Source organism: Callorhinchus milii, unplaced genomic scaffold (genome assembly GCF_018977255.1).
Source record: "Callorhinchus milii isolate IMCB2004 unplaced genomic scaffold, IMCB_Cmil_1.0 Scaffold25, whole genome shotgun sequence".
NCBI lineage: Eukaryota > Metazoa > Chordata > Chondrichthyes > Chimaeriformes > Callorhinchidae > Callorhinchus > Callorhinchus milii.
Window position 1 is genome coordinate 7,584,252 of NW_024704766.1, and position 18,677 is coordinate 7,602,928.

The window sequence follows — 18,677 nt, forward strand, 5'->3', positions numbered from 1 at the left end:
CCATGTGTGTGTTTCTCACCAGGATTCTGATGATGACGACGATGATGAAGATTTTCACCGTTTTTACCCCACATCACCGACACAGTCACCGACAGCAAACTAACCGGGGTGGGGGGTGGGGGTGGGGGCCCAGTGGTCGATTGGTTTTTAAATGCCATTTCATATTAAGAATTTGAGGCGTCTCAAAGCACTTCACAGAATATATTGTAAAGTGTAGTGACTGTGAATTTTGTGGGCGAAACGCAGGCAGCCGATTGCACACAGCAGCGTCCCCACAAACAGCCGTGGGTTGAGTGACCAAATTATTATTATTATGTTTTTGAAGGGATTAAACCCCCTTTTGTTTTGACAACTCGAACAGCAAACTGTGGTTTACTCAACAATACATCAACATATCGCAAACGGCACTCACTCCCCCACACATTGTACATTTAATGTAAACTGATTTCTCTCTCTCTCTCTTGTGGTGAATATAGCTTTTTTGTAAATAAAATAAAAAATACAATGATACATTTTGCTGCAGAGGAATGCTCTTTACATCACAGCCATCGTCAACCTGTCCCTCTCCTGTGGCTCTGTTCCCATTCTCTTAAAAACTGCCATCGTCACTCCCACCTTGAAAAAACCCTCCTTTGATGCGTCGCAGCTATCAATCTCCGGCCCATCTCCAACCTCCCCTTCCTGTCCAAGGTCCTGGAGAGTTGTCCCTCCCAGCTGCGCTCTTTCCTCTCCACCCATTCATTATTCGAACCCCTTCAGTCGGGTTTCATGCTGCCCATAGCACAGAAACTGCCCTGGTCAAGGTCACCAATGACATCCTGACCATCTGTGACCAGGGCTCCCTCTGCCTCCTCGTCCTCCTCGACCTATCGGCAGCATTCGATACGGTCGACCACACTATCCTCCTCCACCGCTTGTCCTCCCACCTCAACCTTCAAGGCCTGTCCTTGAGTGGTTTAGGTCGTACCTCTCCCACCATCTTCACTTTGTCTCCACAAATGGCTTTTCCTCCACCCCCCGCACTGTCTCGTGCGGTGTCCCTCAGGGCTCTGTCCTCGGTCCCCTCCTCTTCACCCTCTATATGCTCCCCCTGTGGTGACATCATCCGCAGACATGGGGTTAACTCCCACATGTATGCGGATGACACCCAACTCTACCTTTCCTCCTCTACCCTCAACCCCCGATGTCCTGACAGCTGTCTGTCCGACATCGAGTCCTGGACGAGAGACAACTTTCTTCAGCTCAACGTGCGCAAAACTGAGGCCCTCCTGATTGGCTCACGTCAGCGCCTCCGCACCTCAGGCGCTGACAGCATCAGCATCCAAGTCCGCACTCTCCACCTCTCAAAGCCATCAGGAACCTCGGGTTCTCGACCCTGAGCTGTCCTTTCTCCCTCATATCCGCACCACAACTGGCACCGCCTTCCATCACCTCCGGAATCGCCAGACTACGGCACTACCTCACCCCTCACGCGGCTGAAACTCTGGTCCACACCTTTATCACCTCAAGGCTGGACTATGGGAACTCTCTCCTCGTCGGCCTTCCCGGCCCTCCCTCCACACTGCAGGTCATTCAGAACTCTGCAGCTCGTGTACTGTCCCGCACCAGACACCGCGACCACATCACTCCCACCCTCGCCCTCACCCTCGCCCTCACCCTCGCCCTCGCTCGCCTCCACTGCTCCCCATCCCCAGAGGATCAATTCAAGATCCTCATCCTCACCTACAAGGCCATTCACGGCCTCGCTCCCTCCTACCTCTCCGACCTACTATCCCCCTACTACTGCCCGTACCCTCCGTTCCTCTGGCTCCGGTCTGCTCCACATCCCCCGCCCCAACCGCCCGACCATCGGTGGCCTTCAGCCTCTCAGCCCCGAGGCTCTGGAACTCCATCCCCAGTGCCTTCGCCGCTTCCTCCCTTTCCTCCTTCAAGGCCGGTCTCAAGACCTTTCTCTTTGACCTTCAGCCTTCAGCTCCCCTCTCGACTCTCTACCCCCTCCTCGCTCCCTCCCTTCCCTCCCCTCACCCTGACCATTTCCCCCCTCCTCGCTCCCTCCCTTCCCTCCCCTCACCCTGACCATTTCCCCCTCCTCGCTCCCTCCCTTCCCTCCCCTCACCCTGACCATTTCCCCCCTCCTCGCTCCCTCCCTTCCCTCCCCTCACCCTGACCATTTCCCCCCTCCTCGCTCCCTCCCTTCCCTCCCCTCACCCTGACCATTTCCCCCCTCCTCGCTCCCTCCCTTCCCTCCCCTCACCCTGACCATTTCCCCCTCCTCGCTCCCTCCCTTCCCTCCCCTCACCCTGACCATTTCCCCCTCCTCGCTCCCTCCCTTCCCTCCCCTCACCCTGACCATTTCCCCCCTCCTCGCTCCCTCCCTTCCCTCCCCTCACCCTGACCATTTCCCCCTCCTCGCTCCCTCCCTTCCCTCCCCTCACCCTGACCATTTCCCCCCTCCTCGCTCCCTCCCTTCCCTCCCCTCACCCTGACCATTTCCCCCCTCCTCGCTCCCTCCCTTCCCTCCCCTCACCCTGACCATTTCCCCCCTCCTCGCTCCCTCCCTTCCCTCCCCTCACCCTGACCATTTCCCCCCTCCTCGCTCCCTCCCTTCCCTCCCCTCACCCTGACCATTTCCCCCCTCCTCCCCTGACCATTTCCCCCCTGCTCGGGTCATGACCCAACTGTGCAGCGCCTTGGGACGTCCTCCTGACGTGAAAGGCGCTTTATAAATGGAATCTTGTTGTTGTTGTTGTTGATGAGTAGTTCAGGACATGTGTACATGTGACCACCAGGAAGGTGGAAGGCAAACTAGATGGACTTGGTCTTTTTTTGTGTAGCATTTCTTATGTTCTTATGTAAAATGAACAAACAACTCTTAACTTTGTCTCACAATGTAAACATTCCCCTTATACAATCAGCTCCGGCTGCTCATCCACAGCTCAGAAACAGTGTAAAGCTCCCAATCAAGGGAAACGTATCCAGTCAATTCCCAGCAAATTAGTTTTCCCCCTTTCCTTTGCATGTCTCTGGATTCCACTGTGCAGCACCCCCGCCACCCCCCACCCCCCCGGCATACAGTTGTTAGTTGATTAGCGGATGGTAATAAATCCCCCCCCAAAAAATAAATTACTCACTGAGTCCATGGTTGTTTGTGGGACGCTGCTGAGCACAATTAGCTGCTGCGTTTCGCCCACAAAATACACAGTCAATTCACTTTACAATATATTCTGTGAAGCACTTTGAGATGTGATAAGACGTTATATTAAATGCAAAGATTATTAGTGTTATTATTATCTGAAAGTGTGAGCAGGATCCCAAGCTGGGTCACCCTGGGTGTACAGTGTGGCTGGGTGTGTCACCCCCATCCTCACCCGGCTCTACTGGCTTCCTATCACTCAGAGGTTACAATTCAAGATCCTGGTCCTCACCTTCAAAGCTCTCCATGGTCTCGCACCCCCCTACCTCTGCGACCTCCTAACCCCCTTTCAACCTGTCCACTCCCTCTGCTCAGCGGACTCTGGCCTGCTTCACGTCACCGCCTTGGCAGGCGGGCCTTCAGGCTCTCTACCTCTGGATCTCCATCCTACAGTTCCTTCGCCTCGCCCACTCCCTCACCTTCTTCAAAACCCTCCTCTTTGACTGAACCTTCGATCACCCTACTACCCTACTTGTGGAGTCCTGTGCTCAGTGGTTAGAGCACTCGCTTTGCAAGCGAGAGACCTGAGTTCAATTCCAGGCAGAGGGCGAAACATTGGGCAAGTTTCCTTACTCCACACAGAGCCTAATAATAATCCCTCCAAAACAAAACAATAATAAATTGGTCATTTTCAATCCACGACTGTTTGTGGGACATTGCTGTGCGCAATTGGCTGCCGCGTTCACCCACAAACATAGTCAATTCACTTACAGTCTATTCTGTGAAGCGCTTCCTCCCGACGTGAAAAGCACTATATCAAATGCCAGGATTATTATTATTATTATTACTACCCGCTCTGCCCTCATACCCTCCTGAATCATTAGCTTGGGTCCAAATCCCTGACTGTCCAGCATTTTGGAACATCCTCCCGAAGTGAAAGGCGCCGTGTAAATGAAACTTGTTGTTATGTGCAGTTGGGTGTGTATGCAGTGTGTGCTCGCAGTGTGGGTGTGCAGCGTGTGTATGTGTGAAGTGTATGTGTGCAGTATGTGTGTGCACTGTGTGTGTGCGCTGTGTGTGCAGTGTGTGTGGTGCAGTCTGTGTTGTGAGCGCGTGTGTGCGCGGGCTATAACAATGCTAGTGTGTGTGACAGGGCAAAGTGCAGAGCCAGACCACCACCGGAGATGCTTTTGTGCCGAAAAGAGCGGAGCTGGTTCCGAGCTACAAACCGGTGCCCCGAGTGGAGGAGCCTCCGGGGCAGCAGGACTTCACCACAGTCACCAGTCAGGCCTACAGGTCAGTGTGGCTCAGCGTGGGGACCACTGTCCCAGTGGGAAGGGGTGGGGTGGGGGGGTCTGAGACAGGCTGCCTGTCGTTCTTCTCTTGTGAAACTCTGAAAGGTTAAAGGTCTCCCTCTCTCTCTCCAGGGCTGTCCCTCTGCCCCTGTGCAGACTCCAGCTCTACCTCCGGCAGCAGCGTCTCAAGAGCATCCGGCAAAGCCACCTCAAACCCCCTCCACCATCACCACACAGTGACCCAACCCCTCCCTCACCTTAGTGACACACTGAGCCCAACCCCACTCAGTCACTCTGACATCCTCTCTCTCCCCGAAACAGAAAGCTCCAAACCACAAGTAATGAAACACAACAGAGCCACGTTAAGATAGAATAATAATCCTCGCATTTGATACAACGCCTTATCATGTCTTCGAGACGTCTCAAAGCGCTTTACAGAATATACGGTAAAGTGAATTGACTGTACATTTTGTGGATGAAACGCGGCGGCTGATTACGCACAGCAGCGTCCCACAAACAGCCATGGATTGAGTGACCAAATTTTTAAAAAAATTCCAAGGGATTATTACCCCCGGAAAAGCGATCCATCAATCGTCTAACAACCGGATTCCTACTTACTGCTGGGTAAACAGGCATGTGGAGTAAGGAAACTCGGCCAACGTTTCATTCTGCCGGGAATCATACCCAGGTCCTCTCACTTGTGCCACATTGCCTTCCACCACCTCTGGAACATGGTCAGACTACGGCACTACCTCACCCCTCACGCGGCTGAAACCCTGGTCCACGCCTTTATCACCTCAAGGCTGGACTATGGGAACTCTCTCCTCGTCGGCCTTCCCGGCCCTTCCTCCACACTGCAGGTCATTCAGAACTCTGCAGCTCGTGTACTGTCCCGCACCAGACACCGAGACCACATCACTCCCACCCTCGCCCTCACCCTCGCCCTCACCCTCACCCTCGCCCTCGCTCGCCTCCACTGGCTCCCCATCCCCCAGAGGATCGATTTCAAGATCCTCATCCTCACCTACAAGGCCATTCACGGCCTCGCTCCCTCCTATCTCTCCGACCTACTATCCCCTGCCCTTACCCTCCGTTCCTCTGGCTCCGGTCTGCTCCACATCCCCCGCCCCAACTGCCCCACCATCGGTGGCCTTCAGCCTCTCAGCCCCGAGGCTCTGGAACTCCATCCCCAGTGCCTTCGCCGCTTCCTCCCTTTCCTCCTTCAAAGCCGGTCTCAAGACCTTTCTCTTCAACCTTCAGCCTTCAGCTCCCCTCTCGACTCTCTACCCCCTCCTCGGTCCCTCCCCTCACCCTGACCATATCCCCCCAATGCTCGGGTCCTGACCCAACTGTGCAGCGCCTTGGGACGTCCTCCCGATGTGAAAGGCGCTCTATAAGTGCAATCTTGTTGTTGTTGTTGTTGAGTGCTCTGGCGACTGAGCTACGAGACTCCACCATACAGATACAGTGAGCCCAACCATCAACATCAACCCCATTCACCCCCACCTCAAAAGAAAGCTGCAAAACCACGTGTAACGAAACACAACAGAACCAGGTTAAGCTAGAGTTATAATTCACCTCCCGATGTGTGCACATATCAAGCTGGAGGCATTACAGGATGGAGGGGGTTACCTTCAGTTGTGGTTGAATCTGTAGCATGATTGCAATAACACCATGTAAACCAGGAGGATATTTTACTTAAAAATACCATTTTACTGTCTTGTACGAAGATTGTATGATGTAAAAAATAAACCCGATCAGCATCGACCCACACAGAACACTGTGAAGCAACTAACAAACCCGTGCCCACCCACCCCGCCCACCCACCCACCCACCCAGCTCAACCACCGTCTCAGAAAGAAACACAATCTGCCGGAGACTGCCTGACACAGTGTGCTGGGATAAGAAAACTCGCATTTTGATGGTGATTTATCAAAATGCGGAATGTCTCGAGCCACTTCATAGCAATTATCGTCACGTGTTCTTTGTTGGCCAATCCGGTGGCCATTTTATGCACGGCAAGTCCCACAAACGCACACAGCCGTGAGGAGAATGGCTGATAAAGATAGAGGATCGCTGGCAGTAAAGAAACCCTTCCTCCCCTACAGGTTGAGTGCCGTCCCGCACACCTGAACAGTACGCTCCGTCTTCTTTTCCCCGAGCAAGGAAATCCCAACTGCAAGTGGAAAGAACACTCCCAATCCCGAATCCAATTGTCGAAAGGTTGACGTGAGAGACCCGGAAGCGACTCCACAGCACCTCCTGCTGGTCAGCAGTGCAGACACTCACAGCATGTCAGTCACCTCCTCCTTCACACCACACACAGAAGCACCTCATGTATCACTGCTGACCACATGGAGACGTTGCTTAAAAAAAAGCATAGAAACCATACAAACTTCTCAGAATTTACAAAGCAAAATATTCACAGGAATCCATCCACTTTAATATGAAAAGACGAGAGACTGTGGGCTCACGTTCCTCGTCTGCTCCTGGTTACGCCCAGCGGCCACAGCGCTCCGCACAGCTTCTGCCACAGGAAGAACAATACCGGAGAGTTTTGTCGACACTCAGCACAAGGTCCACCAGGTGTCCAGACCAGCATCCAGTGTGCGCTCAGTGAAGGACAGGGCTGTACACTTCACATGTCCTCCACGCTCCACTTGTACGCCATGTCCTGCACCGCCTTCTGGTCTGCCAGACGTGCATAGCGCTTCTGCTCAAAGCCATTCGACCTGAAAGTTTTTCACATGTTATTTTATAACATCGAAAGCGCTTCCCAGGGAACTGCTGTCACAGGGATTACTGTATTTCTAAACGTGACGGCCAATTTGCACACAGCTGAAGTCACACAAATGGCCATGAAGTGAATGAGTAATTTATCCAGTGGATTGTTTTAACATCCACCAGAATAGGCACAGACTGAACCTGGGTTTGACATCTCATGCAAAGGACAGCAGCTCTAACAATGCAATACCCACCCCACACCCATACACACCTGCAGACACACACCCCACACACACACAAAACAACACTGAAGTGCCAGCCTAGACTGTGAGCTCCAAAGTCCCTGCTGTGTAACTTGAATCCACAAACCTATGCGCGCACACGCACACACACACATCAGACAGCTGTACCAGTATTGAGTGCACGGAAACAAGGTTAAGTGGACCCTGAGCACATTGAAGCTGTGGCTCCAACGAGATCTCATCAGCCTTTCAGAGGGAAAGTCAGACACGGGCTCAGAAATCAGTGGACGATCTAAAGCTCAGATTGAAAGACATTTAAAATAAAGATTAAACGTTATGTTACCTGTCCACGCCGTCCCAGCGGTATCCTGGGTATATGTTAAAGCGGTTTGGAGGCGGCATAGGCCCGCTGTAGCGTGGTTTCTCTGCAAAGGGAAACCGAGACCTTTACCCAAACATCTCGTTTGATCAGTCAGAGGCAGTTAGTAATAATAATAATCCTTGCATTTGATATAGTGTCTTATCACGTTGTCGATACGTCTCAAAACACTTCACAGGATTTATTGTAAAGTGTTTTGACTGTATTTTGTGGGTGAAACGTGACAGCCAGTTTGCACGTAGTAATGTCCCACAAACAGTCGTGGAGCGAGTGACCAATTTTTTATCTGAGGGATTGTTGGCAGAGAGAGAAACTCCCTCTTTTCAAACAGCGCTATGGGATCTTTAGCTTGGTTTAACGTCTCATGTGAATATCGGCTCAGATCAGCTGCCATATCAACCTGTCCGCTCGCTCCGCTAGCAAGCTCTGGCGACCCTACCATTGGCGGTCAGGCCTTCAGTCTATTTGCCCCCACCCTCTGGAACTCCATCCCACAGACCGTTCTCCTTGCTCCTCTCCCTTGCCTCCTTCAAGACCCTTCACTTGGGCTGCGCTTTCGGTTACCCTCCTAACCCTACCCTCCACCACTCCTGAACCCAACCCACGTCTCGGATCCAAACCCTGACTATTCAGTGCTTTGGGACGTCCTCCAGATGTGAAAGGCAGATGCTGTATGTGTTGTGTTGTTGTCTGACCTGAGTTCTGTCCGCACGTGTACACTGAACTCACCGTTCCTGTTCTTGGCCTCTTTCTCCTTTTTCCTCCTGAGCAGCCCCGCCATGGGGTCTCCATCTCGCTCTCGTTCCCTCAGCATCCGCTCCAGGTCCTCGTCATCCGCGTGGCGTGTCAGCGGTTTCTGCATCTCATGCAGCGCAGCCTCAGTGTTTCTCTTCTGCTGCTCTCCCTGAGCCAGGCTGGCGAGCGTCAGAGAGGGGGAGAGAGAAAGAGGAAGAGAGAGAAGCAGAGAGAGGCAGAGAGAGAGAAAGAGGGAGAGAGGCATAAATAGGGAGAGAAAAGGTGGCAGAAAGAGAAAAACAGGTAAATAGACAGTGGAAGAGAGGAAGAAAAATATTAATAATATTGAGATGTCTCAAAGCGTTTCACAGGATATACTGTAAAGTGAATCAACTGTATATTTTGTGGGAGAAATGTAGTAGCCAATTGCGCACAGCAGTGTCCCACAAACAAGTCGTCGTTTGAGTAACCAATTATTATGCTTTTTGAAGGGATTATTACTCCCAAATTATTAACCCAACAGAATATATTATATATATATAGAATAATAATATTCCTGCCGGGAATCAAACCCAGGTCCTCTCTCTTGCAGTATATAGTGTGACCCATTAACTAACAATGACAGTTAAGCAGAAGGTTTGTTGATTGGTCCTTATTTAAAAAAGGACATACTTGCCCCAGAGGGGGTGCAGCGTAGATTCACTCGGTTAGTTCCTGGGATGAGGGGACTGACCTATGAGGATAGGCTGAATAAACTAGGGCTGTATTCTCTAGAGTACAGAAGAATTAGGGGAGAACTTATTGAAATCTTTAAGATTCTTAAAGAGCTGATAAAGTGGTCACTGAGGGACTGTTTCCCCGGTGGGAGAATCTCTAACCAGGGGTCACAGTCTGAAAATTAAGGGTCAGTCTTTTAGAACAGAGTTGAGGAAACATTTCTTCGCTCAGAGGGCAGTGACTTTATGGAATTCACTCCCCCAGAAGGGCTGTAGATGTCAGTCCTCGAACATCTTCAAGGCTGAGACTGAGAGATTTTTTAAAAATAGAGGGATTAGGGGTATGGAGATAGGGCAGGTAATTAGAGTTTAGTCTGAAGATCAGCCATGATCTTATCGAATGGCGGGGCACAGGCTCGAGGGGCTGAATGGCCGACTCCTAATTCTTATGGGGAGATGTCTCACCCTTTCCCCCACTGAGCATATTTTTCAGCTGTCGCCGCCATCTCATTCTGTTTCTTCCGGTGTTCAATCCTCTCCTGGCGCAGATCTCTCTTCTTCCCGGATTTATCTCGGAAAACAGTTGTGGCGTTTTTCGATTCATCTGTTGTGTTCGGGGAGAAGGGGTGGGGGGGGAAGAAGGGAGGATGAGAGGGAGGCAGAGGGGGTAGAGAGGGGGGGGGATAGAGAGGGGGAGAGAGGGGGATGAGAAAACATTTGTGAAGTTTCCCAGATGATAGTTTCTGTGGCTTTTGGGGAGTTTGACGGTAAAACCTGTTTCTGGGGCGGCGGCGGATACTGATTCCTGATGCTGAGTCTTTTAAACACCGTTACATTTATTTAAATTTAAAAAAATAGAAATTAAGTAATTTCTGCCTCAGGGTCCCTTTAACCCTTTCGCTGCGCATGCTCCCAGCGCCGCCCGGGCAGCTGTGCTCCGGCCCCCCCCCCCCGCCCAGCACTCTAACGGAAGCTTACTGGAACTCCCAACCAGGCATCGCTCGGATATGGAAGGGAAGTCGGACTGGGATGTCGGAAAACTCTCGTTAATTCTGCCTGATATAAGCAGGTATCTGCAGCTCGTGTACTGTCCCACACCAGGCTTCGGGACCACATCACTCCCACCCTCGCCCTCACCCTCGCCCTCGCTCGCCTCCACTGCTCCCCATCCCCCAGAGGATCGATTTCAAGATCCTCATCCTCACCTACAAGGCCATTCACGGCCTCGCTCCCTCCTACCTCTCCAACCTACTATCCCCCTACTTACCTGCCCGTACCCTCCATTCCTCTGGCTCCGGTCTGCTCCACATCCCCCGCCCCAACCGCCCGACCATCGGTGGCCTTCAGCCTCTCAGCCCCGAGGCTCTGGAACTCCATCCCCAGTGCCTTCGCCGCTTCCTCCCTTTCCTCCATCAAGGCCGGTCTCAAGACCTTTCTCTTTGACCTTCAGCCTTCAGCTCCCCTCTCGACTCTCTACCCCCTCCTCGCTCCCTCCCTTCCCTCCCCTCACCCTGACCATTTCCCCCTCCTCGCTCCCTCCCTTCCCTCCCCTCACCCTGACCATTTCCCCCTCCTCGCTCCCTCCCTTCCCTCCCGTCACCCTGACCATTTCCCCCCAATGCTCGGGTCCTGACCCAACTGTACAGCGCCTTGGAACATCCTCCTGACGTGAAAGGCGCTCTATAAATGGAATCTTGTTGTTGTTGTTGTTGCCTCTGGAGCAGAGCGGAAGCAGCTGATCCAGACAAGTCCAGTATTGGAGACACACAGACAAACAGCCCAGCGCAGAGGACAATCATACAGAACAGTTAGAGCCTGACTGAGCAGCTATACCTGCCAGGTGCTCCCCCGCCGTGTCCCGCAATCTCTGCTCCTCCCTCTCTTGTCTCAGGACATCGGCTGACAACAGACCAACCTTCCTGCTCGCAGGCGAACGGCTCTCCTGTGAACCAACAGCAAGTCAGGGCTTTCTCCACAACGCTGTGTACAGTGAGTGTGTGTGTATGTGGGTATGTTGTGTGTGCATGTATAGTGAGTGTGTTTGTGCATTTGAAGTGAGTGTGTGCATGTGCATGTGTGGTGTGTGTGTAGTGTGCGTGTGGAGTGTGCGTGGTGCATTTGGAGCGTGCCTGTGTAGTGCGGGTGCAGTGTGTGTGTACGTGTGGGGAAAAACTCCAACCAGGGCTTTACTGCAGCTGATCCACAACCCTCTCCCCTCACGCGAAAATCAACCGGCCATGTACCCGCACAAAACCCTATCGACCTCTGTCCCAATCGGCAGCTGCAGGGAGCTGGAGGCTCTGACATGATCTCCCTGAAGCCTTGTACCGTGCGCCCAGTGACAAGCAGCTGATGTGTCACTGACCCGTTGACGCGCTTTCCCCTCGTGAGAGGACTGTATAGATGCAAGTAGTTGTTGTTGTTGATCGCCGTCTGTACCTTTCCACCAGGACTCGTGGCTCGGCTGTTTCCTCTTCGATCAGTGATGTGTCCACGCCGCGGGGGTGAAAGGTCAGGTTCGGCATTCCTCCTCCGGGGGGGGGAAAGGTCGGAGTCAGAGGAATATCCTGAGCCCTTCCGTGGTGGGGAGAGGTCGGAGTCGGAGTCGTGTCGGCAACGCGGGGCGGCTGCTGATCTTCCCTCCCTCTCGCCTGCTGCTCGGGAATACGGAAAGCAAATTTTAAACTCCTATCGATGGAAATTTAGGGTAGAAAAAAACACTGTCCATACAAAGCATTTAATTTACAGGACTGAACTGTACTAATCATTAATTCACTGCAACATTTAACGCAGTCAGAGGGGACCTTGCCTTGCGAGCACAAACGTACCTTTCACACTGCTCCGCTTCCTCGCGGCAGCTGAATTGGAGTCTGGAGAAGGATTACGTCCTTTCCGAGGAGGCGACAGATCGGAATCAGAGCCCAATCCAGAGAGCGAGTCTGAAGAGAAGTGGGATTTTTTGGAAACGACTGAAAAGTCGTCACAATTCTGCCGAGTCCTGGATGGGGATGGGTCTGCAGACCCGCTGTGCTGTGACCTCTCTCCGGCTCGTTTTTCAGGCGAAAGTTCCGGAGAATCGTGCCGTCCCCTCCTGGGAGGTGAAAAGTCACTTGTTTTCCGATCAAGTGGAGGATTATCTCCCTTTGCTATCCGTGCAGATTCACCAGCATCAGGTAAAGCGCTGCGGACAGTCAAGCATTTATAGCAGTTAGAACCAACAACAACAAATGACATTTGTAAAGTGCCTTTCACGTCGGAAGGACATCCCAAGACCCAGGGATTTGGACCCGAGCTGGGGGCTGGGATCAGGAGGGGTGGAGGGCAGGGAGGGAGCCAAAGGCATGATTGAAGAGGAGGATCTCGAGGCGGGCCTTGAAGGAGGCGAGGCAGGGAAGGAGCGAGGCGAAAGGATTGTGGAATGAAATTCCAAAGGGTGGGGGCAGAGTGGCTGAAGGCCTGACCGTTAATGGTGGAGCAGACCGAGCGGGAGACATGGAGCAGGATGGAACCTGCTGAGCAGAGGGAGCGGACAGGTTGATATGGCCCCACAGAACATTTCACTTTATCGCAAGAAACACTCAGCAGTTCATGACAGAGTCATCAACCTGAAAAATTAACTCACTTTGCTCTCTCCATAGATGCTGCCTGACCTGCTGAGTGTTCCCAGAGACTTGTTTTTATTTCAGATTTCCAGCTACTGAAGTATTTTGCTTTCACTGACACTGAGCCGGGGGCAGGTGGGGGGGGAATGGGAGGTGACTGTAAGCACGACAAAAAGGAGGGTCTTTAGGCAGGATTTGAAAATGTGGAAGGAAGGAAGACTAATAGACTATTTCCCTGTGGAACTCCATGGTTGAAAAAAAGAAAGCGAGTTAGGCAGCATAACGACACAGCTCGGAGTGAGGTCACTGGTCAGCAACGTGGAGGCCAGCACATTTGGGGCCCACAGTACCCCGTGTAGTGAGTGTCACCAAGTGTCAGGGGAAGGTCCTACACAGAGCGGCTGAGCATGGGGAGGGGTGTGAATGTGAAGACAACACAGCAGAATCTTTACATACATACTGGACATCAGCAATTGACAGACACTTACCTGCCTGTGTGCAGGGGTGGCTCAGATTCGTTCTCATCTACAATAGGAAACAAGCAAAGGTTACACGTCTGCCCACAGAAGGGAGGTGGGGCGGGGGGGCTCCCTGTCTCTGAAAAACAACAGGGCTCAGAGCACGCGACAGTAATAGGAAGACTTTCAATCCATCCAGTCTGTTCTGCCAATTTATTAAATGGTAGCAGATATATTTATCATATGTCCCTGGCTTTTATCCATATTAGTTGCCAAATATCGATCTGCCTTTTAAACATCCCCGTTATTGGAGTGTGGAATGGTTCAATATCTCCCTGAAGGCTGGAGGAGGATGACCCTAATTTATCTTACTGGTAAATACTAGCCCAGGAACATTGATCTCATAAACAACTTTCAGATTTAGAGTTAACAACTGGCACCGCCTTCCATCACCTCCAGAATGTCGCCAGACTACGGCACTACCTCACCCTTCACGCGGCTGAAACTCTGGTCCACACCTTTATCACCTCAAGGCTGGACTATGGGACCTCTCTCCTCGTCGGCCTTCCCGCCCTCCCTCCACACTGCAGGTCATTCAGAACTCTGCAGCTCGTGTACTGTCCCGCACCAGACACCGCGACCACATCACTCCCACCCTCGCCCTCACCCTCACCCTCACCCTCACTGATTCCTGATGCTGAGTCTTTTAAACACCGTTACATTTATTTAAATTTTAAAAAAATAGAAATTAAGTAATTTCTGCCTCAGGGTCCCTTTAACCCTTTCGCTGCGCATGCTCCCAGCGCGCCCGGGCAGCTGTGCTCCCCCGCCCCCCCCCCGCCCAGCACTCTAACGGAAGCTTACTGGAACTCCCCAGCAGGCATCGCTCGGATATGGGGAAGTCGGACCGGGATGTCGGAAAACTCTCGTTAATTCTGCCTGATATAAGCAGGTATCTGCAGCTCGTGTACTGTCCCACACCAGGCTTCGGGACCACATCACTCCCACCCTCGCCCTCACTCCCCCCCTCGCTCGCCTCCACTGCTCCCCATCCCCAGAGGATCGATTTCAAGATCCTCATCCTCACCTACAAAGCCATTCACGGCCTCGCTCCTCCTACCTCTCCACCTACTATCCCCTACCTACCTGCCCGTACCCTCCTTCCTCTGGCTCCGGTCTGCTCCACATCCCCCGCCCCAACCGCCCTACCATCGGTGGCCTTCAGCCTCTCAGCCCCGAGGCTCTGGAACTCCATCCCCAGTGCCTTCGCCGCTTCCTCCCTTTCCTCCATCAAGGCCGGTCTCAAGACCTTTCTCTTCGACCTTCAGCCTTCAGCTCCGCTCTCGACTCTCTACCCCCTCCTCCCTCCCTCCCTTCCCTCCCCTCACCCTGACCATTTCCCCCCTCCTCGCTCCCTCCCTTCCCTCCCCTCCCCCTGACCATTTCTCCCCAATGCTCGGGTCCCGACCCAACTGTACAGCGCCTTGGGACGTCCTCCCGACGTGAAAGGCGCTCTATAAATGAAATCTTGTTGTTGTTGTTGTGGGCAGAATTGGCTTAGAGCAGTTAATGAGAATGACACACTGAGGAGGGCTGGACACAAGCACTAAACTGCATTGAATTACTTCTAAAGATTATCGATCCAGCAATGATTCTGTTCCCTAATATGTCAAGTTCAAACAAAAAGAAAGATCACAAATCACAAACTTCTGGGATTCAAAGATTTTACTCGAGACAAAAAAATTCTACCACTTGGTTCAGTTAGAATTTACCCCATTGGGTGGCCGCACTGAGGGCCCAAGCACTCTCTGCTCTCTCCTCAGCTCAGCCTCCAGCTACTAACATCCTGTCACAGACTCGGAAAAAACCCTGCAGATTCAGATAGGATTTGGGTATCTGTCTGCAACAAGTTCATCACAGACCTGCTAGAATCTTCCATTTACTGCTCGATCGAAACTCTTCCATTCGTCGAACAATCTCGGGCCTTTCATCAATGAACTCCACCACCTGAAAGCAACAACAACAAATTATACATGCAACGCAGAGAACGAACAAAAGGAAATCTTAAATAAAAGCAAGTCGCTGGGAACATGGAGCAGGTCAGGCAGCATCTATGCAGAGAGGAAAGTGAGTTAACGTTTCAGATCAATGACCTTTTATCAGAACTCAAATGTGAAAGGTTATCAACCTGATACGTTAATTCACTTTCCTCTGTCCATAGATGCTGCCTGACCTGCTGAGTGTTGCCAAAGAACGAACAAACTGATGGAACTGGTTTCAATGGCTGATCAGGCGCCTACCATTCTGTCACACTGTCCCTATGGCGCAACAGTACCAGTGTAAGTAATGCAGAGAACATTGCTTCCCTTTCTACGCTAGATTCAATTCAATAAACACTGGCCAATTCCTGATAAGTGACACGGACACACAAACAAGTTATGAGGCGTGTCATTGTACATGAACCTACCAGGGGGGCTTCATCCTCTTCCTCACACTCTCTCTCCTCCTCATTCTTCACCTGCATCAGGTTCTTCCAGGTCACATCATCGTCCACAATCCGCATCCTATAGTAACAGAGCAGAGAGCTCTTCAACCAGCCCATCACCAACCCCAGCCCAGCATGTTCACAATGGCCACAATTTCATTTGAAGGGAGGCAGCCTGTGGCTCAGTTGATCACATCCTCGTCTCTGTGGGCTGGAAGTTGTCGGTTCGAGCCCCACGTCGGGAACTTTTGAGCTCACAATCCAGGTGCAGTGCTGGGGGAACTTTGGATGAGACGTTAACCCAAGGTCTTGCCTGTGCCTATTCAGGTGGACATTAAAGACCCTGCGAGTTTCTCTCCCGGTTTCCTTGCCGACAAAACCGTGTGGGTAAGATGGCCACCACACCTCAAACAGCCACTACACCCGACAGCGACTCCTCGCAAAGAATTCTGAGACACAGAGGCATCATGACTGCGCCTGAGCTTGTGGGGAGGGATTCACTCTGTGACCATAACTGCTAGTAATAATCTTTGCATTTGATACAGCGTCTTATCACATCATCGAGACGTCTCAAAGCGCTTCACAGGATATACTGTAAAGTGTAGTGACTGTGTGTTTTGTGAGCAAAACAGTTACAGGCCAAAAGGGTTACATTAGTTTTTACATAATTACATAATTGTCATGTGGGTCAGTAACCCGAGGACACCGATTTAAGATAACTGTTAAAAGAAACAGAGGGGAGGTGAGGATAACATTTTCACCCCAGCGAGGTGTTGGGATCTGGAAGGGTAGTGGAAGCCGATTCAATAACAACTTTTAAGAGAGAAGTGGATGGTATTTGGCGAGGACAGGATTGCAGGGCTGTGGAGAGAAAGCCGCCAGTGGGATTGAGTTGGAAGCTCTTTTAGGAGCCGGTGCAGACACAATGGGCCGAATGGCCTCTTTCTCTGCTGTATGATACTATGAGTCTATGATTAGGCCATGGGGTGTGGTGCTGCAGGGAGAGGGTCAGGGGCCAAGGGGGCAGGGTGACAGGGTCAGGGGGAGAGGGTCAGGGGGAGGGTCAGTGGGAGAGGGTCAGGGGGAGAGGGTCAGTGGGAGAGGGTCAGTGGGAGAGGATCAGGGGGAGAGGGTCAGGGGGAGAGGGTCAGGGGGAGGGTCAGGGGGAGAGGGTCAGTGGGAGAGGGTCAGTGGGAGAGGATCAGGGGGAGAGGGTCAGGGGGAGAGGGTCAGTGGGAGAGGGTCAGTGGGAGAGGGTCAGGGGGAGAAGGTCAGGGGCCAAGGGGGCAGGGTGACAGGGTCAGGGGGAGAGGGTCAGTGGGAGAGGGTCAGGGGGAGAGGGTCAGTGGGAGAGGGTCAGTGGGAGAGGTCAGGGGGAGAGGGTCAGGGGGAGAGGGTCAGTGGGAGAGGGTCAGTGGGAGAGGGTCAGGGGGAGAGGGTCAGTGGGAGGGGATCAGGGTGACAGGGTCAGGGGGAGAGGGTCAGTGGGAGAATCACAGCAGGCGCTGTGCGCGGGGAGAGGCCCACAGCCGTCAGTCCCCTCCACCCCGGCCTGAGTGAGAACTCGAGGCCGAGGCTTGAGGCCTGAGGCTGCTGTGAGGCTCGCACTCACCCTCCGGTTTTCATCACCTTCACTTTCTTCTTCTTTTTCCCGGCGGGGGCCTCTCCATCGCACAGGTAGCGCTTCAGGTATTCCTCCTTACTGACAGCCGCCATTGCCAGCCCGCCAATAACCCGCCCCCATAGCAACCTGGCACGTGACCGGCACCGCCATCTTGGTAAAGGTCTTGTGACGCCAGCTGTCAGCCCCTGCCGCCATCTTGGGAAAGGAGACATCTACGTCAGCAATCAGCCACTCTGCCGCCATCTTGGTAAAGGAAACGTGCTATCAACTAGGTGGTATATCAATTGCTATTTATCACTTATCAAGCTCACAGCCTGTGTTACAGGTCAAACCTGTACCCCTCAGCACATAAGAGTTATCAGGAGAGGCAAGAGAAGCTGAGATTATTATTCTCCTCAGAGCAGAGAAAGTTAAGAGGACACTTAATAGAAGTTTTCAAAATGATGAGGGGATTCGATAGAGTGAACAAGGAGAAACTATTCCCACTGGCGGGTGGGTCGGTAACCTGAGGACACCGATTTAAAATAGTTGTTAAAAGAAACAGGGGAGTTGAGGAGAAATGTTTTCACACAGCGAGTTGTTGGGATCTGAGTGAGAGACATGGGTTCGATTCCTGACCACTGAGCTACAGGACTCCACAAATAGCATGAAACCTGCAGCCTGTTCCCATTGTTTAGCATTAAGTTTATCATTATGTCGTGTTGCCTGGTTGAAAGAATCATTCATAATAATCCTTGCATTTGATACAGCGCCTTTTAACCTCCACTTCACCCCCTCCTGCTCAACCTCTGCTGACTTCTCCTCCCTCCTCATCCACTCCCCCACCTACGACCGTGGCCACCCCCTTGACCTGGTGATCACCCGGGGCCTCACCATCTCGGACATCATCATCGTCAATAAAGCCAGCTTGGACCAGCACTTCATCTCCCTCAACACCTCAGTACCCCTTCCCCTTTCCCAACCCTCCACCATCACATACCGTCCATGGNAAAAAATTTCCTCCTTCTTCCTCCACTGTCCTGGAGTCATCTGAACTCCTACACCTCTGGCCCTCATTGACCGATCTACCCTCCTCACTCTCCTTTCTCCACAACCCCCTCTCCTCTATTCTGGGCTCCCTTGCCCCCCTCACCTCCTGAACTGCCTCATACTTCCATAAATCCCCCTGGTACACTAGCCACCTTCGTTCCCTCAAGGCACAAGTGCGAGCTGCCGAACGTGCCTGGACCAAATCCAAACTAACGGTCCATCGGCAGATTTGGCTTCATCGACACAGACACAATG

The 18,677-nt window shown here is 52.4% G+C and overlaps 1 protein-coding gene across 1 annotated transcript; it reads right to left on the reverse strand.

The window, feature by feature from the left end:
• Positions 1–6,849: 6,849 nt before the first annotated feature.
• Positions 6,850–17,557, reverse strand: bud13 (BUD13 homolog). Its single transcript, XM_042343847.1, has 11 exons — positions 17,382–17,557; positions 15,752–15,848; positions 15,207–15,291; positions 13,315–13,351; positions 12,053–12,405; positions 11,664–11,878; positions 11,058–11,166; positions 9,690–9,828; positions 8,503–8,687; positions 7,738–7,819; positions 6,850–7,160 (listed from the first exon to the last, which is right to left on the reverse strand). Exons 1-11 carry the CDS (start codon positions 17,483–17,485, stop codon positions 7,067–7,069), a joined length of 1,500 nt encoding a protein of 499 aa, XP_042199781.1. The 5' UTR covers positions 17,486–17,557; the 3' UTR covers positions 6,850–7,066.
• Between the last annotated feature and the right edge of the window lie 1,120 nt (positions 17,558–18,677).